General features: G+C 42.8%; 1 protein-coding gene across 1 annotated transcript; it reads left to right on the top strand.

Annotated features, from left to right (window-relative positions):
* Positions 1-7,459: 7,459 nt before the first annotated feature.
* Positions 7,460-9,111, top strand: LOC123163969 (uncharacterized). Its single transcript, XM_044581377.1, has 3 exons — positions 7,460-8,178; positions 8,266-8,566; positions 8,659-9,111. Exons 1-3 carry the CDS (start codon positions 7,681-7,683, stop codon positions 8,700-8,702), a joined length of 843 nt encoding a protein of 280 aa, XP_044437312.1. The 5' UTR covers positions 7,460-7,680; the 3' UTR covers positions 8,703-9,111.
* The last annotated feature ends 6,290 nt before the right edge of the window (positions 9,112-15,401 follow it).

Below are 15,401 nucleotides of genomic sequence, written 5' to 3'. Positions count from 1 at the left end.
TTATATCAACAGGATGGCACTTGTGTTGACATGAGCATCTTGTTCCTCGAACGCAGGACACTTGACAAATAAAATAAACCTAAAAACAACAACTTTAACAATATTGGTCGTGACCTCCCTTCACATAGATGTTTGGAAGTAAACCTTTTTCACAATGTTGCCTTCCTTCTGAGTCACCATGATGGTAATTATTGGCAATGGTAGACTCATGGGTGTTGTCAAACCTTATATGCAAGCTTCTTGACACATTCTCACGCCACCGGACTTTACGCTGCAATGGCTATTATCTTTATCGGCTTTGGCCCTCTTCTGAAGTCGCGAGTGTCTATTGTTGTCCATGCCAGTTTGGCCACCCTCGATGTTGCCTCTTGGTTGTCGTTCCACGACTAAGTGAGAACCATTGTTGCATCACCTCCTCTCATTAAAGTTTCACATCCTATGAGCTTTGAATGTATGTAACCTCTCTGATGCGATTGATGTCGTTGTCCTTATATCTGTGACTCTTTTTCTCATTCACACTGCAATCAGTTCCTCTAGTTGTGCCACCAATCTTGTAGCTCGTGCCTCTATCTCCATCGTCGACACATCCCGTTCTCTACCCCTACATCATCTACTCCACGGATGCGACCATCGTGCGCCTCTTTTTCGGTTGTGCATGTGTTCAAGCTATGTGGGACATCGTCCTCCACAACATTGGGTGCATTTGGTCTCTTGCAGGGACGTCTTGTGGTATGCCAATGTCCCTGCCACCCACCCCCTCCCTTCCTCGGAGAGGAAGCCTAAGACAATGGTGATTGCGGCCATCCTCTATGGAATTTAGAAGAGCAGAATGCTAAGGTCTTCCACCTTGAGGTGATTCCTATGTGGTATGTCAGCCACAATATTGCAATAGGAGCAGCGCCACCTCTCATGAAAAACATTTTTCGTATGTGGTACGTAAAAAGGACAAATATGTGAATACAAAACCGTAAACCTATCTTTTTCTTATAGAAAAAAGGCACCACTACCATAGGCTCATTTCCATCAAAGTGAAATAGATTCACAAGTGGCATCAGACATTATAGAGGAGAGTACCTATCAAGTAGAGACACATGTGTTTTAGTAACATGAAAAAACAGAGAATAACAAGTATCGATAACCCCTAATGTAGTCGGTTTGTGTCTAAGTTGGTTGATTGGGTTAGCCTCGTTAATTATTCTAGTATTCAGGATTTGTAAGTTCACATAAATAGAAAGATAAAAAAAGAGGCATGAGAAGTGACTTTGCCTAAAAGTTTTGTGCGCGAGCATTCGAGTGATTTTTGATTTGACAGATTTTTGGGTGAAACATAGCAGCACAAAGCTGGTTGGTGTAGTTCAAGAGGATGTAGCATGGTGATTCATCTAAGCCGTCACGATAAAGTATACAAAGTATATCTGTACATCTAGAATTGTATTCAGTGATTTTTTTAGTTTCAAATATAGTTTTCGGATATTAAAAGGAGATTCTTCTGGCAATGGGGTTGTAATACGAAAATATACTATTTGGTGAAATATCCAAAGTGTGTAGACCTAGAGAGGGGGCTAGGGGTTCAAAATTTGAGAAAAAAAATGTCAACCTTCCTCACCAAGTGGTGGTGGAAATAGGAAAAGGGATAGGGGTTATGGCAAGAAGTAGTGAGAGCTAAATACCTCAAAGTTTGTATTGCCAGCTACTGTTAAAGCTAAATTCTATTTCACTTGTTGGAAAACCTTACTTAAGGTTAAAGAATTTTACATAGTTGGAAGAAGAATTAAGGTGAAACATGTTAACTTAGCAACGACATGGAGGGATCCTTTTGAATGATAAGCCACCTATGTGTGAGAAATTCCCTGCTGTTCAATATTTGCAACTCCCCTTATTTGTGATGTACAACCATGTTCTTTTGATGTGAACACTTTCTTTAGGACGAGATTATCGCATGTACTTGATCAACAATGGAGGGAGGTTAAAGAAACTATTAATGGTGTGATCAAAGATGAGATATACTAGGGCATGGGAAAAAATGTGTTTCATACTAAATCAATTTATGAACTACTGGAGATTGATTTGTCTAGAGATAATTACAAATGGATCTGGAAAGCCAAAATTCCTTTTAAATTCAATTTTTTTGCTATGGCAACTGTTCCAAAATGTTGTGCTAACAAGAGAGGTCATGAAACATAAGAATTGGGGTGGCAATCCTAAATGCTCCTTTTGTGATGAGTTTGAAACTGCTCAACACTTGTTTTTTTACCAATTCTGTTGCTATAGTTATTTAGCGCACCGTTGGGTGTGTGCTGGCACTGACCTTTGCTCTAAAAATAGTTGGCAAGACACATGGGATTCATCCATCTGAATTGCTTCTGTTGATGTTGCTTCTTTGTGGGGAGTCGTTTTGTAGTGGTGCTTTGCCCAGTTTATGTTGTTTTGAAATGTTATGTTTCCACTTTCCCTGTTGGGCTCAAGTTTATGATTAGTTTAGCAATTTAGCTATATGTAAGTTGCATGAAAATCAAATTTGGGTCATTCGATATTTTGGTGTGTTGATTTCTGCTTGAAGGTTCATGCTCTCTTTTGTTTTTTATGTTTGTGCCAGTTGTGATGTTTTGAGCCCAAATTTCGACTGACCACTGTTTTGGGTCAATTATTTCTTCTTGGGCTAAAGCCCATTTCGTGTTGCCTGTTTATGGGCCGACGTTACTTTCACTTTTTCTATTTGGATGCATTTTTGCTGATAAAAATGCACTTTTTGCTTGTTTTCTTTTTAGCAGGTTTTTATGGGTATGTTTAGGATGTTGGGTGAGTGTAAAATGTATACACGCAAATACTATACAATATATACATAAGTTATACTAGGGTTTGAAAATTGGACACATGTATGTTTATTTCTTACATATTAAAAAAGTGTAAAGTTGTGTGCAAGTTTTTTTCTTTTCTTTCTTCTTAATTGGTAATGACAACGCAACTAATTCATTCTACCTCTTCATTTTTTAGTTTTAGTTCTATTTTCTTTATTCTTTATGGGCAACATCATTTCCACTAATTCATTCTTTCTTAGGAATTTTTTTCTTCTGAAATCCCACTATTATATGCTTATGCTTGAACATTAAAAAAGCGCAATTTCTGTATAAATTGTGTGAAAATTTTATCATTATTTTCTTAATATTTTTCATTTTATTTTCTTCTTAAAGGGTAATACCAATGCCACTAATTAATTCCACTTCTTCATTCTTTTCATTTTCTTTCTTCTTAAGGGGTAGTACCAATGCCACTAATTAATTCCACTTCTTCATTTTTTAGTTTGGTTTTATTTTCTTTCTTTAAAGGGTAATACCAATGCCACTAATTAATTTCACTTCTTCATTTTGTAGTTTGATTCATTTTCTTTCTTCTTTATGGGTAATAGCAATGGCACTAATTCGTTCCTTCTTAGGAAACTTCTTTGTGCTACAATCCCACTATTATATGCATATTATAATAAAATGCAATTTATGTTTAAATTATGTGCAATTTTTTTTCATTATTTGTTTAATATCTTTTTCATTTTCTTCTTCTGAAAGGGTAATACCATGCCAATAATTCATTCTTCCTTAAATAACTTCATTATTTTGATTTTATATTAGTTTTTGTTCCATTTCTTTCTTCTAAAAGGGTAATATCATTGCCACTAATTCATTGTTTTTTTAGAAAAAACTTCATTATTTGATTTTACTTTAGTTTTTGTTTAATTTTCTTTATTTCTAAAAGGTAAAACCAATGCCACCAGTTCATTCTTCCTTAGAAAACTTCATTATTATGATTGTTTTAGTTTTAGTTTTTATTTTGTTTCTTCTTAAAGGGTAATACCAAAGCCATTAATTCATTATTTTTTAGAAAAAACTTTATTATTTGATCTTTTGTTTCATTTTTTTCCTTTAAAACTAATACCAATGCCACTAAATCATTCATTAGTAAAATTCCTTTTTGTGATAATTCACTATTATATGCTTATTTTTTCATATTATAGAAGGCACAATTTTTGTGTACATTTTGTGCAAATTTTGTCATTATTTTCTCTTAAAGGCTAATACCAATATCACTAATTCATTCTTCGTTAGAAAAATTTAATATTTTGATTATTTTTTAGTTTTTTTGGAAATTCCACTATTATGTTGTGAACATTATGCGCAATTTATGTGTAATGTTTGTGCAAAGTTTGCTATTATATGTTTTTATATTTTTTCATTTTCCTCTTTCTTTGAAAAATTTATTATTTTGCAATTATGAATTAGTGTGCACGCAAAAAGTGTAATAGTGGTATATATGCAAGTAAAAAATCAAAGAATAAGTATATATGCACGAACTCAATAATATGTGTGTAAATTATATTACAATGTGAATATTGCACTATTGTATGCTTATTCTTTCCATATTTCAAAAAGTGCAATTTCATTGCAAAGTTGTTTGCACGTTTTGACCTGTTTTTCTTTTTTGTTTTTCTTTATTATTAAAATACTTCATTTCTTATAGAAGTTCAATATTTTGATTTTGTTTTGGTTTTTTATTTTGTTTATTCTGAAAGGGTGAAACCAATGCCACAAATTCATTCCTCCATATAAAACTTCATTGAACTATTATTTTGTTTTAGTTTTTACTTTATTTTTTATTTTGTTTTAGTTTTCATTTCCTTTTCTTTTGTAAAGGTAATACCGATGTCACTAATCCATTACGTTTTAGAAAACACATTGTTTGCGGAAATCTCACTAGTATATGCTTATTTTTCATAGTAATAATGCTTTTTTGATATATGTATGTATATATATATTGTATTGTATGCATGTATAAAATAAATATACATGTGTGAGATTGCAAATATAAAAATAAATAATTCATTCCTTTTCACAAAATTTATTTTTTTGTATAAATTCCACTCCTATATGATTATTCTTGCGTATTGTAGAAATGCGCAATTTTTGTGTAAGTTGTCTGCAATTTTTTTCGTTATTTTTGCATTAACTAATTTATTCTCCATTAGAAAACTCTATTTTTTGTTTTTGTTCATCAACGGGTCGTTGTTTTGCATTGGCCCAAGAAGTCTTGTGAGCTTCTCTTGGTTCTTAGGGCTTAAGTTGTGCTATAACATCTTCTCAAAAAATTGACTGACCACAATTCTGGTTCAGTCGATTGGTTATGAATCGACTGACCCATTCCCTAAAATTAGGCGACTGTCTAGTAGCTAGTCCCTTGGGTTAGTGCTTATCAAGGTGCTAGTAGATTTTCTCCCAACAATACTCATTTCGACCGCGAGCGAGTGTAGTGGGTTTTGTTAGGACTGAGAGTATATCGACCAGAGGGGGTGAATGTGAGATTCAATATTTCTTTCGAAGCTTTGAACCAAACCCAAACTAAGCGGCGGAATAACTAGAGATAGATCAAGCACATAAGATAAAGGAGCACAAACAGATTGAACAAAGGGTAAAGGAAGATCTACGAAATCGTTCGAGAATAATAGCTCACTATCTTAATGACCATAATGGTAACATGGTAAGCTAGCACACAGAGCAACATGAGAGAGAACAACAATAGCAAAGATGCTTACGAACGAAACAAAGATTGAATGATTATCGATACTCAAAAGAAAAGTAAATAGCGAATGAATGAAAGAGTGAGCGAGAGAATGATATGCACAGATAATATAGGACGAAAGCAAATATGCTACCACAATGAATGTATGATCATGAAAACTATCGAACCACATAGCACACAATTAAGATTACTGAAGGGACCAGTAGTGCTCAATGGCGACAAATAGATTCGGTAGACCAGTCCGCCCTTTTGCCGATTGAACACAGGAGCAAACCTCTCTCTGTCCTATTCTCCTTCAACCTAAAGCTGGCCAGACTTTGGTTGATTTCACTCGTGGTAGATACTTGTCGGCGATCTTCAAACCTTGGAAAAACTTCTTTGCGAACCATAATTACTCTTGGTTGCTGAGGCTTTGCTTGGTGAAGACAATTACTCTTCGGCACTCAAGCCGACACCTATCTGTTTGGAGAGTGCGCAACTCTCAAGAGTAATAGGTACACGAATTGTAACTCAGAACTACTGTGATGCTCAACCACTGTCTAAAATTTGGCTCTTGATTATCTCTCGGTGGATCTTAAACTCAAATCTCTCGAGAGGGGATTGTCAATCAATCTTCTAAAAATCATAAGCGGAGCAGCCCGGACAAAATTGGTGCAGGGTGGCTATTTATAGCCGCAGCCTTCCCTGATGGGAAATGATGAAATTGGACACGCGGATCAGCAAATGGCCGAACAACACATTTCCAACGGTTGGATTTTGAGCACAACGGGCAGCATTCCTTGCGGAGCATCAAATGCTAACCCCACGGTCCGAAAGATATCTCCTGCAGCTCCAAAGAACAACAACTTCTGCTGACAGGTAATCATTCGGAACACAAGGAGATTTCTTTCAGTCTTTCATAGGTTTCGGCTAATCATCACATAAGGCCTAATCTTCGAGAATCCATTCCCCTATCAATAGACCAGAGTTCCTATGACTCAAATAACAGAAAGAAGAACAACGAAAAGAATGCTACGTCTTCACTCCGCCTTCAATCTTCTTGACTGCAGTCATCCTACTTCGGACACACCGAACGAATATTGCTTTTGCGTCAACAATAAATTTGAGGGGTCAATTCCTATACAATCTTCTCACTTTCATTTCTTCTTGACATGTAGCTCTTCCTTCTCTACCACACAAATAATCTTTGGTGAAGTTCTTCAACTTCAACACCGAACATAGCATTCTCCTTGGGACTGCATGGACTATTTCTATCAGTGTGCACTAGCAAATAAATCAGTGCATGCCTATTTCTCACAACAATCTCCAGAACAGAAGGGGGCAAACTATTGCACCAATAGGTTTTCTATTTAGTACGGAACTCTCTACTCTCCCTTTTCCGTCCCTTGAACATCCGTGAGACTGTTGTATTTTCATTATGCAAGTAACTGAAAGGGGTTAAGCCCGGTTAAAGAATAGAGTTTTCAGGCTAGCCTCCTCTCCTAAGCTTAGGTTTTCTCTGCCTCCGGCCGATGCCACCGCCGGTCTGCCTCGTCTCCGGTGGCCTTAGGGACATGGAGGCGTGGTGGATCCCCGGTCCTTGCCGGTGGGAGGGCTCGTTTTTAGACGTTGCTTTGTGTTTTGTTAGGGTTTGTGTCCTGCTCAGGAAGGCAAGACGGCAACGGCTCCCTGAAGATGAATTAAGATTCTTCCCGCCCAGCCTCCGTTTCGGTGATGTGTCTAGCACCACCGGTGGACATGTAGAGATGTGTCTCCGGTGGATCTATCTTTGCTGGATCTGCTCGGATATGTTAATCGTTCGGTATCTCCATTGTGGTGCTGCACCGCCCACACCTTATTCATCATCTTCTTTGTTTTGAGCTGCCTTATTCATCATCTTTAATTTGCCGCGAAATGTTTAAACAAGTGACATGCAGGTCTTGGATAACTCCGGTGAGGTACTCCTACGTGGTACGCCCGCTTCAAACACACTCCCGCTGTGGCGCGCAGGCGGCCACCCGTAACCATGCATCTCAACCAACTAATTCTCATGTCTCCCTCCTCGACGAACCAAGAAACCCAGCCCCGATCCAGTCTCCCCGCATCCATCGCTCTCCGGATCGACCGATCCGGCCGATGGAGGTGTTCGACGAAGTGCACTTCGTGCGGCTCCGGTGCCAGGTGCGGCGGACCAAGTACATGGCGGCGGACGACGACGGGCACGGCGTGTGCCTGTCCAGCCAGCGCGGCGCGCACAACACGGTGTGGGCGGTGCAGCCCATGGAGGGCGCGGAGGGCGGGCCCTTCGTCCTCCTCCGCGGCGCCTACGGCCGCTACCTCTTCGCCACGGACGTGCAGGCCGCCACGGGGCCCGGCCACGGCGTGCAGGCCGCGCAGCAGGCCCGGCCGCACCCGAACACGCCGAGGTGCATGCTCTGGCAGGCCATCCGGCGGGAGGGCTCCTTCGTCATCCGCAGCGCCGGGGGCCGGTACCTCCGCGCCAACGGCAAGTACGTCCGGTGGCGCACGGCCGTCACCGTCGCCGGGGACGACGCCAGCGCCATGCTGCAGTGGGACGTCGAGGTCGTGCCCCTTCGCCTGGACCGCCCTACCCTCCTCGATCCACCGCCACAGGTTCATTGCCCCCGCGATTCCCGCATTGTATATTTGCATGGCGATTGATCGTGAATTCGTGATCGATCGGTTCCATTCGACGTGCAGCCGATGCGGAGGCGGCGCCGCCCGCCGACGGAGGAGGAGGTGGCGCGGCAGGTCCGGTACATCCCCGCCGGCGTGGACGGGGACATAGACGAGACAGGGTGGCGGACGGTGCGGATCAGCACCAACAGCCTCATGCAGCTGCGCCTGACGCTGGCCAACCTGCTGGGCCAGAACCGGTCGGCGCTCCACACCACGCTCTGCGTCCGCGCCGGCGCCTACGCCGACCTCTCCCCTCTCCTCATCGACCTGCCCATCGGCAACGACCGCCTCGACATCGTCGTCATCACCCACGGCACACCAGGTCCGTAACAATACTTCAGCCTCCTCATCGAGCGGTCATAGATAATCTCACCAATTGTCAGGACTGAGTACTCGACGTTGATGGAATTTCAGTGGACAACACGTTGCTGTACCCAAACGTCAATGCGCGGAATTGAACATCATGCAGGGGTGAGGCGACATGGTTAGGGGTTCATGCTCGATTCTCTCACCACTACCTGGATTATCAAGTGGTTGGGTTTCTCTCATTCGTTTCGGCTCAGAGAGTAGCTTAATTATCCTGGAGCAACTGCTAGTGTACATCGGACTGTCAGAGCTGTTGGCGGGGAGAATGCTTGTAGAGCAGGGTAGTACGTACGTGGTTTTGACACTCAGTAGTAGTTGCTCAAGACGCTAGTGATCTGCCTTGTGATTTTGCTCTGGTCTTTAGCATCTGGCTGGAGGTTTGTAACGATTTTTGGGTACAATGCTGCTACATGGAAAAGTAGTATTTGATATGAATACTGTCCAGAAATACATAGAGATCCGTTTAAATAGTCTTTTATGGGAGACAGTAGAAATTTCTTCCTACTGTGTATATTTTATAAATGTTCATGTGTAGAAGTACAAGTGTGTATATACAGAAACAATGGCCTACCCAGGATCGGCCGAACCCCGGGCAAGCCCCAAACGAGCACGTGCAAACACGGCGGATTTCATACATGCCGGACGACATTTATGCAAACACGACAGATTTTTATTAGATTTCGAACATTTCAAACCCAAAAAATCTGTTTCGATCTGATCCTAAACCTATCCTACAGCGACGTCCGGCATCCAAACCCTTGTCGTCCTCCACCCGCCGTCTCCATGAGCACCACGATAAGACTGATGAAGTGAAGCAGCGATCTCCGGCGACCAAGAGTAGAACATGGGAGACAGACCAGGCCACATGGAACACAAGGCCCTTTCGCGTCCCGTGCCCTACTCATCCTCAGAGGAGTCCGCGCCTTGTCCGTCGCTGGTGGATGTGAGGTTCATGATGGCAATGGTGGCCCCTGCGCTGTCATCATCCCACCAGGCCGCCTGATAGTTCGTCGGCGGCACGTAGGAGGTGCAGCTGGCATTGTTCTCGTCCGCGATCGCCTGCAGCTGTGCCTCCGCGGTGGCCACTTCTTGGCGAGCGGCGGCTTGACCGCGGACGGCCTCGTAGACCGCACGCTGCTCCGCGATAAAGTTGGGGTTCGCTGCGGCCACGGGCTCCACGGCCTCCTCGCTCGCACGCTCGCTGTCGATTTGGCCCTCTCCCAGCCGGTGCTGCTCTAGGAGGACCAGGTTGTATCGATGTTCCTCCTGCGCGCTGCTGGAACGTCGACATAGGCGTCGGCACAGGCTGCTCCTCCGCCATGGCGGCGTTGTTTGTGGTTTTGCTCCAGTTGCAGCATTATTGGATGCATTTGCTTGAGGGGCTTGTTGCTGCTGCATCGCCTCTTCCCCCGACATTTGCTTTTTTTAATCGAAGCAACTATGGGCCAGAGCTGCTTTATTACATCTGTCAGGAAGTTGTAAGCTGGATCAACGGAGCACGCTTCTGTTTCCAGTGCATTCATATCTCTGCACAGTGAGTTGTACTTGAGGGTGTTTGTTTTCGGTAGTCCAAAGTCAAGGAACCTCCCATAGGTGTCCATGTTTGTCGTAGCTTCTTTGGACCACCTTTGCAGCATGAATCTACTTGGAATTTCTTGCACATTAAGCTATATCGCCACTCTTAGTGCGAGCAAAGCACACCATTCATCTCAAGGTAATGGCAGCTGCATGAGTACAATCCCTTCTCTATCACAGCATGCACCTGGTACAGCTTTGGATTCTCATACAAGCTCGAGTAAAGCACAAACATCATACCTTCCTGCTCAAGGTTAGGCACTTGGTTGATTATATAACCCGTCGATGCTGTCACTTGCTCTTGGAACTTGCCAAAGACGCTGCGTGTGTAGAAGTTAACAGCTTGACGCTCTATTCTGTACCACCCCCAAAGTAGTGTTGTTGTTCTTTCTCCAGTGAAAGCAGCATTATCTTCACGGTCTAGCATCGTTTCTTGTAGCAGTTCATATTACCTTACAAATGTCCAAACTCAGTTCTGCGGATGCACCAACGTCTTGAAATAAGAATTCAGCCCCTCTGATCTCCCAGTCGTGCTCGTGGAAGGGAAGAAATCATTCTTCAAGTATGCAGGAGCCCATGTCTGTCGTCATTCCCACATGTTTGGCAAGTGCCTATTCTCTGCGTACTGAAAGCAATGCAGCATGTGCTGCCATGTTTCTTCAAATTGATGCACTGTCTCAGACTCATTGATGCATTCGTAGAAAGCTTTCTCAAATGTTGAATCCCTTGTAAGCATCCTCCCAAGTTTCTCACGCGCCTTGCGCTGTACATGCGAGTTGCAACACCTATGGACTGTGTGAGGGAACACATCAGAAATGGCAGTTTCCATTGCTCTGCACTGGTCTGTCATAAGGTTTGTTGGGTACTCATTGTTCATGGCAATCAACCATTGCTGAAAGACCCACTTGAAGGTTTCAATTTGCTCATTTGGAAGCAATGCACACCCTAGGACAATAGTCTGAAGATGGTTGTTGATGCCAACTATGGGAGCAAAAGGCATGTTGTATTTGTTGGTGCAAAAGGTTGTATCAAAGAAGACATGGTCCCTGTACTTGGGGTACAGTGCTCTTGTCCTCCCATCCACCCAAAACAATGCTTCCACAGCATTGGTGTCCTTATTCACTTGTGTTGCATAGAAGAATTGTGGGCTTTCAGCTTGCCGCCTTATAAAGTATTTCACTGTCATGACCATATCCTTAAATGCCATGGTTTGCCGCATCTCAGATCGTGCATTTGAAACATCTCTTTTCACATAACCAATGTGCCTCTGATCACCTCCATGATAATCTCCAAGGATACCCATGCAATCTGAGGTCGACAAGTTGCGTTCATGCAACGTCATTATCATTTGGTGGTCTTCTCGCGGAATCTTTCGATGAGAGCGGTAAAACCTAACCTTCTCTTCCTACTGCACCATTTGATGTGTATGCTCTTCTGTAAAACAAGTGACGGTCCATCGGCCATCTCGGAGACCAACAATCATGTGGGCCTTGCAATCATGACGTTGCAACATGTTCCTTTTTCTTGTGTTACTCATGTTCATCCAAAGTCCAGGGCGCTTGCTAGTATTGCTTGACTCTGTTGCAATACTATATGTAGTGCTATCTGATTTACTTTTGCTTCAAACAGTTCATGCATGAACACATGTGAAAGTCCTACTAATTAACTTCATGGGTCCTCTTGCTTGGCTGTTTTTCGAAGTAGATGTTCAGATTCCAAAGCCGTGGCTGAAAGCATATTTGTTGTAGAATTTTCTCGCATCTTCAACTGAATCAAATGTCATGCCCACATATGGAACTAGCGGCTGCGATGATATTGCATCATCATCTGCATCATCTCTATCCTGTTGCACATAAGCAACATTAATCATCTCTTTCATACTAACTCCATTCGCAGCAGAAATTTGCCCCATGATGTAGCTCTCATCATCATCACCTCCAGCACCAGCAGCCTTTTTGTTGTTGCAGAAAAAAACAATCACAATGTTAGTAAAAAAAGGTAGAATGTAGAGAAGAACTAGTGCTTCTAGCAATGTATAAAAAGGTAGAACGTAAAAAAGGTTGTTTGTTTTTATCTTCTTCTTTTTTACCTCATCATACTAAATAAAATGCTTCTGCTACATGCTACAACAATGATTTTTCACATTGCTAAGCTAATCAAGGTGACAATGTTTACTACAAAATAGCATTTGCCTAGTAGATGATGCAACATTTTTCTTCATGTCTTACTTTTTCTAGTGAAGAAACTTGACCAACACAACTACTATGTCTAAATTGCAACACAACGAACAGAGTCGGTGACCAACACAACTACTATTTTTTCACCACACATACAACATTACCAACATCTGCATATTGGAGGTTTTTTTTTCAGGTTTCGATTGTGTTCGGAGCAATTCACCACACATACAGCTTAACCACTCCCATCCCCCTGCACAAACATTTTTTAATGTAATTCATACTTCATGCTTCATGCTTGATGAAATTTAGGAAATCACAAACACAGTACCACCTTGCGTCATGCTTCATGCAGAAGTACTTGGATAGCTAGTGTCGTGGAGTTGACACGGCAGATGTCCTAGTGGAAGGACTTAGTCGTGGAGCCATCGCAACTAGGTTAGCTTAAAGGGGTTCATCGGGACAAATGACACAGAGAGTTTATACTGGTTCGGCCCCTTGTGGTGAAGGTAAAGGCCTAATCCAGTTTGAGGTGGTATTGCTTGGGTTTCGATTACCAGGGAGCGAATACGCTTGACCTAGTTCTCGATCTCTTGTTTCTTGCCCTTAACTCGCCGCCGGGTCACCCCTTTATATACACAGGTTGATGCCCGGCGGCTTACGGAGTCCCGGCCGGCTCATACACAACGTGTCCGGCTCGGTGACTAACTAAGCTTGCCTTACAATACAAGTCATACATATGGCGGTTCATCCTCTTGGGCCTTAAGTCGCCTCTGAGTCTTGGGCCATCAATGGGCTTGTATGAGCCGCCATCTTTATTGATAAGTCGCCAGTGGTATGACCCGGCCCCTCCTGGGCGGTTCATACCCAATAGTTATATTCCCAACATTAGGCCCCAGGTTGATTTGAACTTGTTCATATCAATCTTCAATACCTGACTTGTCAAAATCTTGCATCGCTTGTTTGATAAACCTTGTTGTAACCCGCCGTGACGTCAGCTCACAGAATCTTCTTAAACCGCCATGACGTCATTTCACATTTATTTTTTACGAGGCCCAACACATCTTAATTGATCCTTATCTTAATGAACATCGCGAAAATCGAGGCGTCCATATAGCCATATGATGATTTCAGCCTCCTTGATTCCCGTGCATGCCTTGTATTCACCCTCTTATAAATAGGGACAGGGGTCTTTATCATTTCCCCTACCTCCTTGCCTTCGTCTTCCTCTTGCGTCTCCTCTGTCACCCGAGCTCCGCCGCCGCGACCTCCGACCGCTGGACCAACTCAGGCCGCTGCATCGACCTGACCAGACCAGAGAACTCCGGCGCGCCACCGCTGCTCCTCATCACCTGTAAGTGCACCTCTCCTTTTATCTCATATCTGCATTAGGTTTTGGGCAGTTCGTCGGTGTTCTTGCCATTTTTCATTGTTTCCTTCAACTCCAGTAACTTTTAATCTGGATAGGTCATAAACCTTGTGTGGAAGTAGTTTTAGCATTCATTTTTTATCATCATAATAGCATCTCTCCATAGAAGATCTCATCGGAGCATCCAAACTTTTCTACTGCCGCCAACTTAGGTTTAGAATTTTTACTGTTTTTTTTCTGAACTGTGGTAGATCCAAAATTATTGCTCCAACTTGCAAAATCTGTTTGCCGAACACTTAGCAAAATTTTCACTAATCAATTTGAAATACCATAACTGCCATGGCGGCTTATACCGTAAACCGAGATCCATCAAGTAACACTAGGATTTGTTTAAACCGCCACCATGCACTTCATAACTTGCGTGACCCGGCAATGCTTCTCCGGTTTAACCATGCTTGCTTATTCATCCTTATAATTTGGCTCTTCATAATATTCTTGACTTTTAAACTCTGTCCGGCTTAACAGTAGAGTCCTTCATCCGGTAGGTACCATTAGTCCTCTTTTAAGCCACCAATATGAATATCTGCGTGCTTCCATGTTCATTCTCCGGCTTAATCTGTTAGCCTGTTTATAGCATTTTTGCCTTTGAATCAATGGTCCGGCTTAATCACATGATCTTAAGTCGGTAATATTTCTTTCTTTTAGGCATTTTTCCTCAAAAATGGTCAAGACTGTCACCGCCTGCAACTGGGTCGTTTCTTGGGTCACTGAAGAATACCTGAACGAATATGTTTAGACTGGCATCTTAGCCAAAAAAGATGTCATCCATTGGAGGGTTCCAGGCAATGAAACTCGTCCTGAGCCCAAGGACGGTGAAGCAATTGTCTTCACTGATCACATAAACCGGAGCTTCAGCCCTCCCGGCTCCAAATTCTTCTGTGATGTGCTGCATTTTTTCAAGCTCCATCCACAAGATATCGGACCCAACTCCGTTTCAAACATCTGCAACTTCCAAGTATTTTGCGAGGTGTACCTTCAATAGGAGCCCACCGTAGAACTATTTAGGGAGTTCTACTACTTAATCCGATAGAATGAGTTCACAGACGGGCCAAGCTTAGAACTAGGCGGCATTTCTATACAGCGCCGGAAAGAAGCCACCTTCCGAGCTGCCACTCTTCCCAGTCACCCCAAAGACTAGAACAAGACTTGGTTTTATTGCCAAGATACTTCGCCAGAAGGGGAAAATCCCTTGCCGGGTTATCGCGCCAGCCGACTTAGTAACAGACATCATATTCCAGACCGTATCAGCACAGCAGAGCGGAAGAAATACGTGCCGGTTTTTGCAAAGATCCGGGCCTTGATGGCCAACGGCTTGACCGGAATTGATCTAGTTCGATGCAGGGTTGCCTGGAGAGTCTTGCCTCTAAGCCGCCGGCCCGGCTTAATGTGCGAGTACACCGCGAGTTAATAGATCCTCAATGCCACTGTCAGATCGAAATGACTGATGAAGACATCAATAACACGACCAAAACCCTACCGAATGAGAGCTTGGAAGATTACAGTCAAGTCGGATTAAATCCTTTCTGTGTTCTGAATAAGCCGCCAACTATAAGCTTTGAATCAAGTTCATACTTGAATCATGTTTTCATTTGTACTGCCTGTTCATACTC

This window comes from Triticum aestivum, chromosome 1D (assembly GCF_018294505.1).
Source record: "Triticum aestivum cultivar Chinese Spring chromosome 1D, IWGSC CS RefSeq v2.1, whole genome shotgun sequence".
Classification (NCBI taxonomy): Eukaryota; Viridiplantae; Streptophyta; class Magnoliopsida; order Poales; family Poaceae; genus Triticum; species Triticum aestivum.
This window is presented reverse-complemented; position numbering and strand designations above follow the sequence as displayed.